The sequence below is a fragment of the Anabas testudineus genome, chromosome 8 (assembly GCF_900324465.2).
Source record: "Anabas testudineus chromosome 8, fAnaTes1.2, whole genome shotgun sequence".
Taxonomy (NCBI): Eukaryota; Metazoa; Chordata; class Actinopteri; order Anabantiformes; family Anabantidae; genus Anabas; species Anabas testudineus.
Genome location: NC_046617.1, coordinates 1,888,216 through 1,906,599, shown reverse-complemented (window position 1 = coordinate 1,906,599; position 18,384 = coordinate 1,888,216). Strand labels below are relative to the sequence as shown.

The following is an 18,384-nucleotide window of genomic DNA, read 5'->3' as shown; positions in this document are numbered from 1 at the left end:
TCAACAGAACCTTTATCTTTTCACCCTCCTGTGGGATAAGCCAAAAAAGGACAGGGCTGGACCTACAGGGTGGCAACTGGGTTTCCCCCCAGCAATCACCCCACTCCCCACTAGTCCCACCTCAGCTGTTCACTTCCAAAACTGTGACTCATGCCACACATTTGCAACCCTACGCAAATTTTTCTAGATCCGTCTTACAGTAAAGAAATGTGCATGGCATTGAGTTAGAAATAAACGTCAGGGTCCACATCCAAAAAAACAAACATGACAGCCTGATAACAATTGAACTGTTGGCTGTAAGGTTTGATGACATCAGCAGTTCATTGTTGTTTTCTGTAATTACTAAGTGTAAAAGCACAGTAGCCTCTGAAAGGACCAGCGACCTTTATTCTGAAAGAGCCTAGAAGGCGAGGAGGAGCACTGTCGGGGGCGCGCTCTGCTCTAGATGCTCCTCTACTTCTCTCCGGTTGGCTGCTGCTGCTGCTGCGGGAGCGCGCCCGGGCGGCTCCGTAAAAAAAAAAAAAAAAAAAAAAAAAAATCCGTGATCTCGGTGTGACAGCTCAGAGCTGTCCACGTCAACACACCGAGCGAGGACGGCGGCGGCGGCGGCGGCTGCAGCGATGGACTCCGCGTCTCTGGTGAGCTGCTTCTCCGTTCCTGCGGGCTCGGGTTTGGATCTTGAGAGGGTGATGGGATGTTACGCGCCCGGTAGTTTGTGTAGAATATTGTTCCTGTTTGCTGCTCCATTTGTTGCATTAGGGTAGTTTTGGTGGTGGGCAACACTGGGGAGAGGGAGCGGATGGAGAGGGAGGGAGGGATGGAGGGGGGCTTGGGTGCAGAGTCATTATAAACTAGAAACAGGCTTTAATAATCCTTTAATGCACTGATCCTGACTGTGGCCGTCGTGTCAGTTGACTGTGGACGCGCAGGCCCGATCTGATCAGTGTTTGACATGCAGCAGTCAGCGCTCGGAAGAGCCACACTTTTTATTCTGAGCCTCTGAGCAACTTATTAGGGTGTTTAGTTAACTCCATTACAATGGAGCGATTGAGCCGCGGCTCTTATCCACTTACAGAGTCCAGTGCGGAGCGCAACAGGACCGCACGTACGCGTTGAGCTCCAGCCCCTTGCGGGGGATCACTTGTGGGGGACAAAGCAGCGAGTAGACACGATCGAGTCTAGTGCACGTTAAAAACGAGAAGCTGCTGGAGCTGAAGCGTGTGTCTCGGTGTTTAAATGTCTGTTTGTGTTCAGCATATGTGCTCAGAGCGGCTGACGTAGAGCGGAGTAGGTGCCACGTCCACCGTTCTCTCTCTCTCTCTCTCTCTCTCTCACTCCTCGTTTGCCTTGCGCACCGGTTATTCAGCCTGTCTTTCACCCCCTCACTCTTTATTCGCCATCCCTTTTCACTATTTTAAGCATATAGCCTCTGTCATTATATCTCTAAGTGGGCTACATTTATCCAAGTTCTTTTGATACAGTACCATTTTATTTCAGAGCTACTTCTGCTTTACCACAATTCCCAAACTTGGGTTAAATCAGTAGCTACTGATGTATTTAACAGTTCAGCAGCACTGACAGCTGGCTGAGGCAGAGCTCATTTTAACTGATCTGCTATTCTTCTACACTGCATCATATTTCTTTTAACTTTTAATTCTGCAAAACAACTAATAATCATTGCTGAGTTTTTCCCTTGGGGATTCAGTGGACATATACTGTATAACAGCAGTGTAACCGTTCCCCGGGTTCACAATTTGGCTCATACCTCCTATTCTATTTATTTTATTTTTTTATTTGTTGGGGTAGTGTGGCTGAATAAGATTTTCAGTTTGCCCTCTGACAGATCCGTATTCACTTATATTCATTCTACAGCTGGGGATATGGCAACTCTGGACATTAGCAACAGAGAATAGAAGCAGTATTTCACTGAACACAGTGAAGAAATAGAAGAGCATGTGTAACCACTTCACAAGAACACTGTCAGGAACGTTACAATAAATGTTCCATCGAATGTTCAACTATTGGAGTGAGCAGCTGGTTTGCTTTTGTGGCAAATGCACAGTCAGTGTACTAGCGCTGTGGACAATCTATGCAGACACAACGTCTTAGGGCTGCACACACCAACTCTCAACACTCACAGACTGGGGGGATGATGACATTTACATCACGGACACCATAGTGGACATGTGGATGCAGAAACTGTGAATTGGCCTTTGGAACACAGCTTTGGTGTTTTTTGTCCTCTACCTGATTTTCATCCATGTAATTAATGCTTCCACACTGCTGGCTTGAATGTATCCGGGGGTCTGCAGGGCTATTATCTATGATGAGTTAATGAAACTAGCCTAACTTTGACCACAGGCAGGAACACTTGATTGTGATGGACTAAAATAGTCACATGGCACAACGAGTAGAATCAGTTTCAGTCTTGGTTAGAGATCCTAAATGTAAAGTAGCATTTAATGAAAATATTTTATACAAACACAATTAACCTATAAAGTTAACAACAATTCCTGCAACTTTAATGCCATTATGGACTGTTTGTCTGACGCCTCTCATACAACTCATATGAATGCTTTTTGGCACCAAAATGGCAGCTGCCATGTCATACAAGGCACCAAAATGGCAATTTATAACACTTTATAACACCAAGGCTTTAATGCCTCCGGGCTAGGTTTAACCACAAAGTAAACATTGTTAGGGTTAGTAAAAATTAATATTTGCTTTCAAAATAACTGCTTCCTTCACTTCACATGGCCTTTGTCACATGACTGGATAATTACAACTGTGTGAACAGAACAATTTGGTTGGGATTAGTTGCAAAGACATCTGGATGTGGTTTGGGTGCCAAATAATCATGGTTAATGTTAGTGAAAAGGGGGAATTCTTTACTTCAACATTACTGCTTCATTAACTTCATATGATGTTGCTCATTTGGCAAACATGACATTTGTAACCAGTCACTTTCATCACTCTATTGTACCATCCATGCACCCCAGTCTCCCCCTGACAAACACTGAGGGTATAAATAGTTAGTGGCCATGCAACGTTCACTGCAGCTGCTAGACATTGTTATGAATATTGGTCGTTTGCTGGTGTTAAAAACAAGCTATAAAGTTGAATTTTACAAAAGGCCTTTTGGTTACAGTGTAGCAAACACAATGGGATAAACTTGTTAAGATGAACAATCCAGTCTACTTAATAGTGACACAATAAGATACCCTCTAGTACATCAGTATTTTTTACTGAAGTTTAGATTCTTTCTCTCATTTGTGTCTCCCCATCTTTCTCTTCTCCTCCTTTCTTACTCTGTGATAACCCTGATGATTGATTGTATTTTCAGACTTGACACATCGTTCTGAACACTGTACCATGCTACTTGCAGACACTCACACTTTTTGAGTGTTTTTACAGTGTTGTAACACCTTTCCAGCACTGTACATGCACTGCTATTTAAAGGTTTTGGACACACCTTCCCTTTTCAGAGTTACTGCTTTGTCAAGGTTTATTTGGGAGACATCTTTAACTTCCTAATGTGCTTTAGACTAACAGTTGTCTTGTGCAGAGAAAAGATGGGTACAGAGTCATTAGCCCTGTTAGTGCTACTACAACTACAGTAGAAGTCCCTATTATGGCAAGAAACTGTTATGTGAAGAAAAAAGACCAGGTCAGTCAATCCAAAAACTGTGCTTTGGTCAAATGAGTCCAGATTGGAGAGGTTGGTGCCTGTTAGATATAGAGAGAAGCAGAGAGGAGATGTGATGATGATGTGTGTGTTGGTGCCTTAGTCAAAATTGAGGCAACACTTAATAATTACCCCAGCATTTCTCAGCAGCATACCATCTGGTTTGCACTTGTAACGCCATTAGGTTATGTAAGAACTATTTATCCAGGAAAGTGAGTGATAGGGTGTTGCATCAAATGACCTGGTCACTCAGTCTGAATGCAATTTAGTAGTTTGGGATTAGTTAGGCAGAAGAGTGAAGGAAAAGCAGCCAACAAGTACTTAACATTTTGGGAAACTCCTTCAAGATTGTTGGAAAGCCATTCCAGGTGACTACCTCGTGAGGCTGACTGAAAGAATCACAATAGTAGCAAAAGATGGCTACTTTGAAGAATCAAAAATATAAAACATGTACACTTTTCTTTTTGGCACAGAAGTCAATATATGTACTTTCAAAGTTTGTATGTTTTCAGTATCAATTAACAATATTGAAAAAAAAAACTATAAAGGGAAAGCTTTGGAGAAGCTTTTGACTAAAAGTGGGTCTCAAAGTGAATTATGTAGGTGAAGGTGTGTCGTGTGAAAGACAATAGACTACAGGCTACAGCCTAAGGCAACTATGTAATCATATTCAGACCCTCATCAAAGTGACCATCGTCCAAAAGTGAGCAAACACTCTGGAGCACAGTAAAATAACAAAACAGGAAAATGATAATAGAAGTAAACATTAATAATTAAGTAAATTAGTTTAGTTTTCTTAATTAGTTTTTTGTACATTATTTTGTTATGACAAAACTAAAATCCAAAAGCAAAATCTTTGAAGCTGAAAAGATTAAAACCATCAGACAGACCTTTATCTTTTTGGTTTACTTACAGTGTAGTATATTTGGTTTTATTAGTTAAGGTATCACTCAGTGTAATAAATATAGGCATGGTATTAATCAATAATTGAAATGGTTATAGACAGTGGAATTACTATTTTCAGTTCATTGTTTAACAAGCGCTTCACCACCATTAATTAAAATATAACAACAAAAGCAAATCCTTGACAGTATATTAACCATCGAGCTGTTATCCCCAATAACTCAGTCATTATTCATCATAGTGTTGTATTAAAGTATTTGTGAGTATTTACTACCTAATGTTACATACTAATGCTATCTCTGTGTCAGAAATTGGACTGAAAAACACAGTTTCAGTCCAATTGAAAATCAGGTAATACCACTGATCACACCATGGCAATAAGAGCTGGGAATAGTGACAATCCATGTGGTAAGTCCCTGGTCTAAGTTCTGTGATACACTCTGACTGTGAATCTATGCTAGTCAGTGCATAACAGAACTTTGTCCCGGATCTGAAAACTCTTCCCAAGGACAGACTGGTGGATGGAAAGATAAGGAACGGCATGAAAGTATCCTACAATAAAAAAAAACAGAGCAAAATCATGTCAACAAATGAGAAACTGTGAACATAGCCTCCAGACAAATGTAGAAACTGGTTGGACTGGACATCTTGTGTGTGTGTGTGTGTGTGTGTGTGTGTGTGTGTGTGTGTGTGTGTGTGTGTGTGTGTGTGTGTGTATGTGGAGTAAATGCAAAGCAGAATGTTGTTGGAAAAGCTGCTATTATCTGCACAGTGGAAGTTTATACATTACACACTGACCTGGTGTAAGTAGGATCACTTTGACTGTGGCTTTACGTCCTATATGTGTCCCTGATGTGACTCAGCAAAGCTTTTTATTGTTGCAGGAACCTTCCCTCTACACAGTGAAAGCTGTTTTCATTCTAGACAATGATGGCAACAGACTTCTTTCAAAGGTAAGAATACGGGACCAGCGATCATACGTTCCAGCTCATTCACTGCAAATGACCAAAACTGTGTGAACCTTTTGGAATTTTGTGGTTTTCTGCATTAATTTGACATAAAATGTCATCTAATCATCTAAGTTAAGAGTATTAGCAAATGTAATGTGCTTATCTTTCATGATCTCTAAGAACAACCATAAAAACCTCACATAACCTCAAATAATAATAATCTCAAAAAAGCTAATTGGAGTTAAGTCTTAGCATAGGTTAAGAAAATTAGTTTGGAAATGTTTTGAGTTTGCTCCAGACAAGAAAAGAATACGCTTACATGAGCCATACCTCACCAAAAGGAGCTTTCAGAGGATCTACAACGAGAATTGTTGATTTAGATTTTAGGTTTTTATGGTTGTTCTCAATAAAGAATAAATTAAAAAAACTATTTTTTGTGTTTTATTTTAGGTACATCATCTTTGTTAATACTCTTGACTCTAGACTAAGATCAGATCACATTTAGAATTATTATTTATTATTAATTAAATCAATGCAGGAAACATTTTCTTGCCACTGTATATTATCCCATAGGCAGAATTCTGAATTCCAATTCAGTTCATATTTTATTTAATTCATAATTAGTTCATTATTTACTTTTATTCACTGACACATATTATGTAGGTGTTCCAAGCATCACCCACTGCCATTCGATTTCTTTTTCAAACTGACTCAAGTGACATGACTTAAAGCTTTCTCAGACTTGTCAACTTTTCCTGGACACACAAATAGTTGTTTTCACCTGTACAGTAGTGTATACAAATGTTGATGTGAAGTGAGAGTAACTAACTTTAGGCTATAGGTGAGTGCACAGTAATCAATAAGGCTAATACCAATAAGAACAAAAACTAATTACAACCACTGGAGTTTATGCTACAGTTTCCTGTGAATCCCTTGTGTGTGTCAGCTATTTGAACCTATATTTATACATAAAATTACTAAATTTAAATAGTCTACATCGATTAGGTAATGCTTAAAATCCTGAGCTTAAATGGTTTTGCAAACACAAGGTATAACCGCATTCAGAAAGTATTCAGACCCCTTTTTTAAATTTTGTCATGTAGCAGCATGACACTACAACTGTTCAATTCATTTTTCTCGATAATCTAGACTCAGTCACCCATAATGACAAAGTGAACACAAAATTTTAGAAATGTATTGAAATACAAGAGATTGGTACCACCAGGACTCATCTAAGAGCTGGTCAGGATTTAGACAGAAGCCTCTCATAGCACATGAAAGCCAACCACCCGGTTATTATCATTATCAATTTCATAGTTTGTTGTTCTCACTGGCTGGAAGAAAGTTAATAACCAATTTAGCTTTCAGGATTTGAAAACCTACAGCTCCCATGACATAAAACTACTTCAAATGTGTTGCTGTAATCTCTGCTGTGTAAAAACATCTTCAGTGCCCACATTGTCATTGTCGTTGCATTTAGGTCTTCTGTCAACCCGGGACGTTTAGCCTTTAAAAGCCCTAAGGTTTGTGGGAAATGGTGTTTAACTTTAAAAAGCACTAAAATACCCACCAGGGCTGGATCTTTAGTTAGTAGTGATATTCCAAATCTCAGTAATCTTTTGAATGAGGTTTTGTTATTTCAGTGAAGGTTTTAATTTGTTCCTCTAACTATAATTGAAATAAACATACAAATATGGTCCTTTAGAACATTTCCGGGATACTTCTTCACACGTGCTATCCATTCTACCTTTTTATTAAAGCAGCCCTCTTAACCCAGCAGCACTAGTGGTAGAGTAAATTGACTGTTTCGTGAATGTTTCTGTTTTAGTACTACGACCCTGAGCTGTACCCCTCCATGAAGGAGCAGAAGAACTTCGAGAAGAATGTTTTCAACAAGACGCACAAAGCAGACAGTAAGCTCCACGGTTTGTGTGTTTGTGTCCTGGTGTCTGATGACTGCCTCCCTCCCCTGTGTATGACACTGAACACACTTGCACGTGACACTAGCCTGAAGCACTTTTCACATGAGCCTCATTTCTTTAGGAACTTACAGAGGGACTGGGGGAAGGGGGGGGCATTTGTGTGACCATTTGGAATCTATAGAAATGGTCACTTTTGGATTATGTGTAACTTTTTAACCAGATGAGTTTCTATGACCGTGTAGAATAAGTTTCTCTTTCAGGGGGACTTTCACACAGCTGATGCCTGATTTGCCCCCACTGGCCTGCTCATCATTCACTCAGTATATTCCTTCTTTTGTTCTAAGCTCCCCTTTCACACTTTCATTTCTCCCTGTCTTTCCTGTCTTTCTTCTTCACCTGTCATGCTATATCCCTTCTCTTTATTTCAAACCTCCTCCTCTTTGTCTTATTTTCCCTTCCTTAAAGTTTTTTTCCATGTTTCTCTCTATCACTCCTCCATCGCTCTACTTTCCTGTCATGCCCAGTTCTTCTCCATATAAACGAGAGGTTTATCTGCCTTACTCTTTATCCCTAACCTGTCCCTCTCCTTTTCTAGATGAAATAGCTTTCCTGGAGGGGATGACTATCGTCTATAAGAGCAGCATAGATCTTTTTTTCTATGTGGTGGGAAGTGCTCAGGAGAATGAGGTAGGCTGAATTTAACTCTCCCTGACAAATGGAACTTTTTGTGTTGTCGGGAAATGATGCCAATAATAACAAAGGTTAAAATGATCTGAGAATCACTGAAATCTTTACAATAAAATATTTTAAAGGTAAATGTGAACCTTTTGGAATTCATGGTTTTCTGCATTAATTTGTCACAAAATGTGATCTAATATTTATCTGAGTCAATAGAATTAACAAATATAATGTGTCTAAAATAATAACACAAAAAAAATGACTTTCATGTCTTTATTGAGAACAACCATAAAAACCTCATAGTGATATGATATGTTAAAGTTGTTCCATAGCATCTCTATTGGGTTGAGGTCTGCTCTGTCTCAGCCCCTCAAAAAGTGAATTTCATTTTCTTAAGCCATTCTGTTGTGTGTTTTGGGTCATTGTCCTGTTGCATCACCAAAGGTCTGCAGCGTTTCAGCTGTTGTCAACTGTTGTACAGTTTATAACATCATGCTGAAGATTTTTTTTAAAACCAGTGAATTCATCTTCCCCCCAATGCAAGCTGGCCAGGCCCTGATGCAGCCAAGCAGGCCCAAATGATGTTGGGCATTTTGACTGCCTGTCCACTTCACTTCACAGAGTAGCCACAGCCCCAAAGTGTCTCCATTTGTAGATTGTTTTTCTAACTGTAAACTGGTGAATTTCTAAAGTCTTCTTAAATCCTGTTCAGCTCTATGTAAATCAACCATTCTTGATCATAGATCCTCTGAAAGCTTCTTTTGGTGAGGCTTCTAACATCTTTCTTTCTTTTCTTCTTGTGCGGAGCAAACTCAAAAGGTTAGGTTGATTTTTGTCAGTCAAAGTAGCTCTAGTCAAGACCTCCAAACTAATTGTCTTAACTTATGCTAAGACTTAACTCCAATAAGCTTTTTTGAGGTCATTGATATTTGAGGTTATGAAAGATAAAGATAAAGATTAGATCACATTTTATGACAAATAACTGCAGAAACCATGAATTTCCAAAGGGGAATACTTTTTCTTTCCATTGTACTATTACCCTAACTTACCAAACACAATGGCCACATGTATGGTTTTTACACAGCGACAATATTTGATGAACTGGGTGGACTGATTTACTCTCATACTACTGCTGGCTTAATTTCTAAAAGCTGTATATTGTAGCTTTATGGTGTAATGAATATTTAATGAAGTGATAGTTAAAACAAATTGCCAAATTTGTGATAAAAGATATAGTCATTTAAAGTAAAATACTATAATATAAATTGATGTCTTTTCTTTTAAGCCTAAATGTTTGCCAGAAAACGTCCAACCAAGCTTCAAGCTTTTTACCAGCTCAAAAAACAACAACAACTATTTGTGGCATTTCTAAACTAATCAGTCAGAATCAGCAATCAGAAGACAGCCTGAAGATTTTGAACGCACCCCAACCTCTGGAGGGAAAAAACTAAGTTCTCTCTACAAGAGGGGACTTCATGCAAAAACGTTACTTCACCTGTTAGGAAATTATTAAAGGCAGCTGAGTCTGCAAGATGTGTATAGACAGCAGTTTGCTAGCTGTGTCAACTTTTACAAAGTGGTACTAATGGTTGAACATGAAAACCATTTGCCCCCAGTATGACCATACAAAACTGATCTCTTTTATTTTTGCTTTCTCCTTCTAGCTGATGCTGATGTCAGTACTGAACTGCCTGTTTGACTCCCTCAGTCAGATCCTCAGGTACAGTCACTCACCAAGCCTCAAGAAGTTAAAGCACCAATAATATGATGCATGATGATTTTTTGCTTATAGAAAATAAAAATAAAAAACAGTACAAAAATGGGACAGTCTGAACACAAAAGTGTCATAATCTCTGACAGCTTTAGCTACATCTTTGAACTGACAATGAGAGTTGTGCACATGCATATTTCTGAAATTAGAGCCATCAGAGGTAATAGTAATCCACATACATCCACAGCAGCACTGCCATCCGTCTGCCTGATCCTCTCAGTATGATCAGTTAGACTTAATATGCCTGTATTACAGTTAGTAATAAGTCTCTATGTTAAAAATGATGATAAACCCTAAAAGCTGAGTGGATTTTTTAGCTTAAAGGCACTTGTTTGAAAAATAATATATAACAAATAATGGAGCCGAATGATGAAAATGACACCTAGGCCTCATTTTTAGAATTTTATTCAACATATATGAAAGAACTAAGATTACTTTGCAGATCTGTCTGTGTTGTTTCAGTCATTCTGTGTGTTACACACCAGGTTCCTCCACTGTTGACTGCAACATTAACAGCGAAACAACTGCTGCTGTGGTTGCTATGGGAACAGATGCAGTAGTAATGCAGAGTGTGAGCAATAGAGACATCAAAACATTATATTATTATACAGACTCAGAGATTACTGGCTGTTCTAAGTTGCCTTTTGCAGTATGCAAATGTCCGGATTATATCTTTACAGAATAAAATTAGCAAAGCCGTTGACGGGTCTCCTGATGTTTTTGATGTAGGCCTGTTCAACAATGTTTAACCATTGGTTACAACATATGGTCTGTAAGTGAGATCAGACATTTGGTGCCACTTTTAGATCTGTATTAAATATTGTACTAGAGCCTTTAGCCTAGCTTAGCATGAAGACTGGAAACAGCTCGACCTGAATCAGAAAGCCATCATTTGATCTACATGCTGTAGCCAGACACAGAAATCCACCAGTCTAACTTTTACTCCTGTGATGATCAGCCAACGCTTTTCTGCACTAGTGTAAATTTTTTACACCTGCCTATTATGTGTACATATGTTAGCTCATTGATTCAAATCTAAAATCAAACTGAACTGAAAAAGCTTAAATGTGTATAAAAGTGGATCTGTGATCTTTGCCAAATATTCAAAACACATTTCATGGTTTAACTTCCTGTAGTCTTGTCATCATTTTGTACCTCACACCGTACAGTAAAAAGCTACATCATACCAACACAACAGCACAGGTATGCATCAACAGACAGTATGTGCCGTGCTGTCTTCAGATGGCTGCACCGATGTGAGAATAGAACCTAATCAAACATTATAATGTATGTTAATGACCAAACTGTTCATTGCACCACCAAAATAGGGGTGTGGACATTACTAGCCCATAGTTGCTGTTTCCTCATTTCTTTCTTTCTGGCTAACCGTCTCCTGACTCTAGCTCAACGGTACACTGAATTTGCATTAAAAATAAACCCATTTAAAATTGATATCTAAACTAGACAGATGTTATGAATTGAATTTGACTTACTGCCTTGTTTATTGTTTTCTACAGGAAAAATGTGGAGCGGAGGTGTTTACTGGATAACATGGAAGGGGTGTTCCTAGTTGTGGATGAAATTATTGATGGAGGGTAAGAGAGAACCTTTTCATTACAGAAAATTAGATTACAGATACAACATTACATATACCAACATTAATCTTAATTATATCAAGAATTTATGAAATATACGATAGTATATATTACCATGCCAGTCAAAGGTTTGGACACCCCTTGTCCTTCAGTTTTTTTTATTTTATTTTATTATTTATATATTGTACGTCAATACTGAAGACACTGATATTATGAAAGAATAAACACGGAATTATGTATACGAATAAGTGTTAAACAACCCTAAATATAAGATAAGAGATAAGATAGCAAAGACAGAGAAGATATCTTATACATTAAGATACCTGATAGAAAGAGAAGATAACATTTTATTCATCTCCTGAAGGGGGAATGTCAAACTGATATAAAGTTAAAAACAACAGAAATAATCTAGAATAGGTCTAAAATATAAAACCACAGACTGAGTGGGATGGCATGTCTTTGCAAAATGTGCCCTCAGTTTTGACAAAGTTATCAACAGTGACACCAACAAAGCCCTTCACACACCATCACACCCCTCCAGCATGCTCCACAGTGGGAACCACACGTTTAGAAACCGTGCATCCAACCTGTACATCTAACAAAGATAAAGTGGTTGTTACCCAAAATCTCAAACTCACCACCAAGGACAGTGTCTAACATTCATTTGTTGTGTTCTTTGGCTCAAGCAACTCTCTTCTCTTCGTCTTTGGAAGTATTGGTTTCTTTGCCACAATTTGAGCATGAACGTCTGAGTCATGCAGTCTCCTCTGGACAGTGGATGTTGAAATATGTCTACCCCTGGACCTCTGAAAGGCTTTTATGTTGGCTTTAATCTCCGGTGCTGTACATCATCGTTTTCTGAGGCTGGTATTTCTAATAAACACATCCTTTTCAGTAGAGTTAGCTCTTGGTCTTTCTTTCCTGGGACGTTCCTCATGACAGCCAGTTTCATCATAGCATCATCATTTGATGGTTTTGGTGACTGCACTTGGGGATACATTCAAAGTTCGAGAGATTTTTCAGAATAACTGACCTTCATATCTTAAAGTAATGATGGACTGTTTCCTTGACATATTATAGATTTGTACTGTAGATGTAGTACAACTAAGAGGGCTATTGTGTCTGTACCCACTATTCCTCTGCACAAGACAACTGATAATCTAAAGCACATTAAGAAGGCGAGACATTAAACACAAATGAACTCTTGTCAAGACATTCTGTGATTTGAAAACCATTCCAGGTTACTACTTTAAATGGTCTAAAATATGAAGCATGTACTGGGTTGTTTAACACTTTTTTTTGTTTCCTACATAATTTCATACGTGTTTCTTCATAGTTTGGATGTCTTCAGTATTAATGTACTTGGGTCTGATTGGTTGCTTTATCCTGTTTCCAGGGTGATTCTAGAGAGTGACCCCCAGCAGGTCCTACAGAAGGTCAGCTACAGGGTAAGATGACTATCATGTCAACTTATTTATTTTATTCAATCACTGCAAAATCAAATTAAAAAACAATTATGGTCATGAACTGTCAGAGCCGCTGTTTGGCCTGTACAGATTGACTACATCCAGACTCATGCTGTAGCTTCCTACAGCTTTTCTCATTGACTCCTTGCCTGCTCTTACCTGTTTTACCTTTCTCTCTCTCCTTCTCCCTGTGTCTCCTGTGCTGACTGGTGTCAGCTAATGTCAGAGCCAGCCTATGGCTTCGTCCTCTTTGATTACATCACCGGTAACCTAGAGGGACAGGCAGACAAGAGCCAGCAGCTGTAGACAGACAGACAGACAGACAGAGGGTGAGGAGGAGAGTCAAAGAGAAAGGCAGTGAAGTTGAGAGAGAGAGAGAGAATGAATGAATGAAGGAATGACAGTGGGATAGAGATAATGGAGGGACAAAGGAGGGATGGGCAAGACAGATGAGGTAAATGAGATGAGGCATGGTGAGATGGCATGCTGACTAACAGAGGGGTGCAAATAGTTGCAGTGTTCCACATTTTAAAACTTTTACCAGGTGGTGGTGCTAGAGTAAAGGTCAGGGAACAATAAAGTCATTAGGCTTCATCCCAGGGAACCATGAACATCTGTGTAAATGTGCATATAGGTATACCCAATAGTTGTTGAGCTATTTGATTCTGTGGACTGACTGACACACCACTAACTTCAATTAAAATCTTAATACAAGTGGTGATTGGCTGAGCTGCTAACCAGTGAGCTTCCACTGGTACTGACCTATTTAATGATGTTTATACACACCTCACAGTGTTTGCACTGACCTGCTTGTGTATTCGCGAGTGTGCATGCAAACATAAAATATTTTGCATTACTACTTTTCTCTGCCACACACGCAGTGATGCTATTTTGTTTTACAGGCTGACGAGAACCCATTATCTGAACAAACTGTGGCCCAGGTAACGCACATGCACAGACACACTTCAGTAAATGATTCATTATTAATTATTATTGAAATAGTTACACTAATGCAAAAAAATACCCAAAACACAGGATAAGGATGAACAAATTCACAAATATTAAGAGACATGCATATGAGGCTGATCATTTATGCTTAAAATAGCTTTATTTCCCACACTAATATTTTGTCTTTTAACTTCCTGTCTGCACCAGAAGTGTGAACATTTCACCATGTTGACAACGTGCAGGCATAAATGTAATGTTCAGTAAAATATCTGCAGCACAAAACTATTTAAGAAAATAAATAAATATACCAGTAAAAGTGACTTTCTGATTGGGGATATCTGAAGCTAGTACAGAGTTTTTTCAAATTTCTTTTAGTAGAGAGGTGCTGTTGATGCCTCCCTGAAGACAGTGTAGATGTTCGCTTCACTATTACTTTCAGAGTCAGCTCAGGCTCCTCCGTGCAACCAGTTAGAGAATTTCAACAATATCTGATTGATTATCATTTAATGAAAAACTTTATTGAGTCCCTTGGGGAAATTACTGTAATTTGATAATAGTAATTGTTGTGGTCTAAGGTCACTTGTAGTATTGCAACCAAAAGCAAAGAGATGCCTGTGAAAGTACTGAACTATTTAATGGACCACCCAAACCATTCGCTCGTTTTCATGTCTGGTTTGAAACCTGTCATTTTCCACGCCATGACAAGTGAACTTTAAACCAGCTGAGGTGTGCAAAGACAAAAACACATCTGTTAGTAACGGTGACCTTTTTTATTTTTCCAGTCTGGGGTTCTGACACATACGGCAGAGTGGTGCCATAAATGTTGACTCTTGCCAAGGTTTCCATTCATTGTTTAATCCAGTGAGCTGGTCTCAGGCCACTTGATCTCTACATTTATGAAAAGCTCATATGGTCATATCAAAAGTGAGAGAAAGTGTTTACTTTGTGATTACTGTTCCTGGCAAAGTGGAGTAGAAGTTAAAAGACAAAAACAGAAGTGGAATAACCCAAGTGGGCAGACTGCCCCACATCAAACCTCACACACCCACTCAGATGTAGTTGTACATATAAACAAATACTCATACATACATACATGAGACAGGCATTTACCCTATGGCTGTATACACTGCATGCAAAAAATTAAGTTGTTTTACACTGTCATTAATCTTACAGCTGCTTGCCCGTGATGCCATTTGTTTGCAGTACAACCGAGCTCTCAAACATCCTAACAGATCAAACAACATTTACCATCAGGCTGCATGGAAACACTTTAGCTCACTGTGCATGTTAGCAGCTGGCCTGGCTTCATCTACTTATCACCGCGACATGTAACTCTGATAGCTGAATTAACATCCTGCCTGTAAATGCTTCACAGATATCAAACTGCTGCTGTTTTACTGATGTGCTTTCTTCTGTTGATATGCTGCTTTTTTAAACTACTGCTTTAACCCTCACAGCACATAACTGAGAAACTGGCTCTGACCTCTAACGTAAGTCTCTACTAACTTCACAACAGCACTACACCTGAATAACACATAAAACATTTATGGTTACTTATAGAAATTGGTGCCTTTTAAAACACTTTTCTATGTATCCATGTGCATATATGCATATTTTCAATGTATAATAGACTGTATATCCAGGCAGGAGGATTCAACAAATACTACCTAAATACATTACAACATTCTGCAGAGTGTGGGTGCAGGTACTCATGTTACAGTCTTCCATGTAATCCCAAGCATTAGGAACAGCCAACGTGAAGTATTCAGATATTTGACTTCAAATGTACTTGTAATATTCTACTAAAAGTCCCACTTGTCAAATGCCACATTAGTAATATTCCAAAAATAAAATAATGGTCTTTACCAGTATTTTGTTAGCATGTAGTATGTTGACAATATTGGAATAGAATAATAATATTATGCATTTTCTACAGGCATGCAACAATCTGTACAGAGCTTTACTTTATAACCTCTAAAGGTTTTTGGGTCAGAGAATTGGAATTATTTCTGTGTATGTAAAGAAAATAAACGTATATTACTATGCAACAACTTCTTGACCTGTTAAACATTAAGAAATACTAAACAGCGCTGTAGAACTCTATGAAATCCTGATTTGACTGCATTTCCCAGGCGTCTATCCTGCTTTGAGTGTTCTCTGATCTCCATGTGCCACCTGCTGTCTGAAGGAGAAAAGAGCAGACACAGTGCTGAAAGGATTTGAGTTGAGGGAGTGAGGGTTACACAGAGACTGGAAAATTAGTGAGTCATGAAAAGACAGAGATGAGGAAAGAAGATGATCAGCCTGATAGTTTAAAATGATGTCATTTTTCTATTCATCGTCTAAAGCATTTTTCTTCTTGTATAGTTTTAAGACTTAAGTACTGCAGTGAATAAAAAGTATTATAGTACAATATAAGTTTTTAGTAATTAATAGTGTCAATTGTGGGCCTGCATTTTCAGATATTTGATACCATGTTATCTTGTTCATGTATTTATTCATTTATTGTGTAGTGGCATCATCTGCCTTTTGGCAGTGGAACCACAAGAGGTTCATGTGACTCAAACATCACATGTTTGATTAGTCTGACCTCTAGTGGTTGAGTCGTGATCGTGCAATAAAAATGACTGTACAGAGCATTTATATTTAATATGAATAGATGACAACACATACTGCTATTTATTTCTGCTAAGCTTAAATTAATTTGCTTACAACCTAATTAATATTTGCTAATTATTCATAATTATATAGTAACAAAACCAAATACATGTAATAAGTAGTTATAACATATATACTGCATCAAAATTTAGTCCACTGTGTTGAGCATATTTATTATATCACCTATAGCGATTTTATACTACCACTAATTAAATTTCAAAACACATAATTATGTGGAATCAGCTTAAATGTTTTAATTAGTGTAAATATCTATGTTTATATTTTTAAATTAATTCAACTTTTTCTACCGTTTACCACCAGAAGTTATAAACCAGAGTTGTTCTTACTTTAACTATTTTAACTTAAAATGATGAGTTGAATTAACACATTTCTGAGAGTTAAAAGTACAAAACCTTCCCAGCATGCACGCTTTGAAAATCTATTTACATTTTTTAAGGAATGTCTGAATGAAACAAACAAAATACATTTAATGAATCATACAAGCAGAGGTTTATACAACAGAGATGTGTTGGTAACTTTTAACATCTATGCAACTTGTTCAATAAACTAACAAATCTAAATCATCAAACTATGATAGATGTTTACTCATGTAATACTCACTTAGTTGGGTTTAAATGCAGCTGCCTTTACACCAAGAATTTCCACAAGGGGATTAGTATCCATTGTTATTGTATACAGAAGCAAAGTATTTTTTATTAATGTTGTTGTTGTTAAAACAATATAATACATTAACTTGATGTTAAATTTTAGGGCAGCCCCTTTAGCCTACTGATAAATTTAAGTTGAAAAAATAAGTTCTATTTTACAGTGTGGCTCGGTAACATGAGCATGTACAGTTTGGTATCTGAACACTGTAGCCTGATACTAAGGTCTTTAAAGGCCCATTCACTCCCTTTGCATCCATAATTTTTTTTTTTTTTTTATCTTGTTAGTTCTTACATGTCTTCAGTGTTTTGTATTTTCATTTCAGTGCTCTTTTATATTGCATACAGTACATGCTTTTATATATTCTCTCCTTTTGTTTACCAGGTTCTGCAGTCAGCAAAGGAGCAGATCAAATGGTCTATACTGAAGTGACACAAAGCAGGAAGATCCAGGAAGAAAAGTTCTGGAGAGCATTTCTAGTTCCAGAGTTATTTTTATAGAAACAGACTAAAGGGAAGATGGTTAACAGCCCATTGCATAGTAGGCCACTTTATATAACAACTAACCAAATAGTGATAGGGTATTGTTTCTCTTGTGTGATGACATTTAGTTACATTGTGTGTGACGTAATTAATTTATTTGTTTAGAGAGTGATGTAGAGGTTTACAGGCCATATCAGACCCGGGACTTTTTATAAGGTGTCTCAGAAATCAAAAGCCTGTGTGAGACATGATATAACCAATGAAAATACAGGACGTCTAGGTGGTGACAATATATTCAACAATTTACTTCGGTGGAGCAGGATCTTCCACTCTTTATCTGCGCTTTTTTGCATATTGAAAATTACACACATATATATATATAAACTACATATATACATATATATATATATATATATATATATATATATATATATATATATATATATATATATATATATATATATATATATATATATATAGTTTGTTTAATTTTTTTGCCTAAAGTGGTCCGTGACAGAAAACGTTTGGAGCAATATTGTTACCTACATTACACAAAGTTACTATTTGTTAATTAATTTTTACTTGAATGTTGAAATAAAAAAACTACAAACTACAAACTTGGAAAAAAGAAACAAACATCGCTGCTACAAATATCTATTA

General features: G+C 37.6%; 1 protein-coding gene across 4 annotated transcripts; it reads left to right on the top strand.

The window, feature by feature from the left end:
- The first annotated feature begins 545 nt into the window (after window positions 1–545).
- copz2 (COPI coat complex subunit zeta 2) lies at window positions 546–18,120 on the top strand. Of its 4 annotated transcripts, XR_003298722.1 has the most exons (11): window positions 546–638; window positions 5,473–5,541; window positions 7,367–7,451; window positions 8,056–8,147; window positions 9,803–9,858; window positions 11,427–11,504; window positions 12,901–12,952; window positions 13,187–13,299; window positions 13,873–13,911; window positions 15,376–15,408; window positions 17,627–17,653. XR_003298722.1 is itself a non-coding variant. In XM_026358482.1 (10 exons), exons 1-10 carry the CDS (start codon window positions 621–623, stop codon window positions 17,672–17,674), a joined length of 570 nt encoding a protein of 189 aa, XP_026214267.1. In that variant the 5' UTR covers window positions 546–620; the 3' UTR covers window positions 17,675–18,116. The 4 variants fall into 4 exon arrangements, 2 of the variants coding, with proteins under 2 accessions (XP_026214267.1, XP_026214284.1); XR_003298721.1 differs by lacking the exon at window positions 15,376–15,408 and having other exon boundaries at window positions 17,627–18,120; XM_026358482.1 differs by lacking the exon at window positions 13,187–13,299 and having other exon boundaries at window positions 17,627–18,116.
- The last annotated feature ends 264 nt before the right edge of the window (window positions 18,121–18,384 follow it).

Excerpts from the sequence above, each read along its gene's own strand:
- copz2 (XM_026358482.1), top strand. Across the intron at positions 5,542-7,366 it reads GCAACAGACTTCTTTCAAAG|TACTACGACCCTGAGCTGTA; the intron begins GTAAGAATACGG and ends TTTCTGTTTTAG. Across the intron at positions 9,859-11,426 it reads TCCCTCAGTCAGATCCTCAG|GAAAAATGTGGAGCGGAGGT; the intron begins GTACAGTCACTC and ends TGTTTTCTACAG.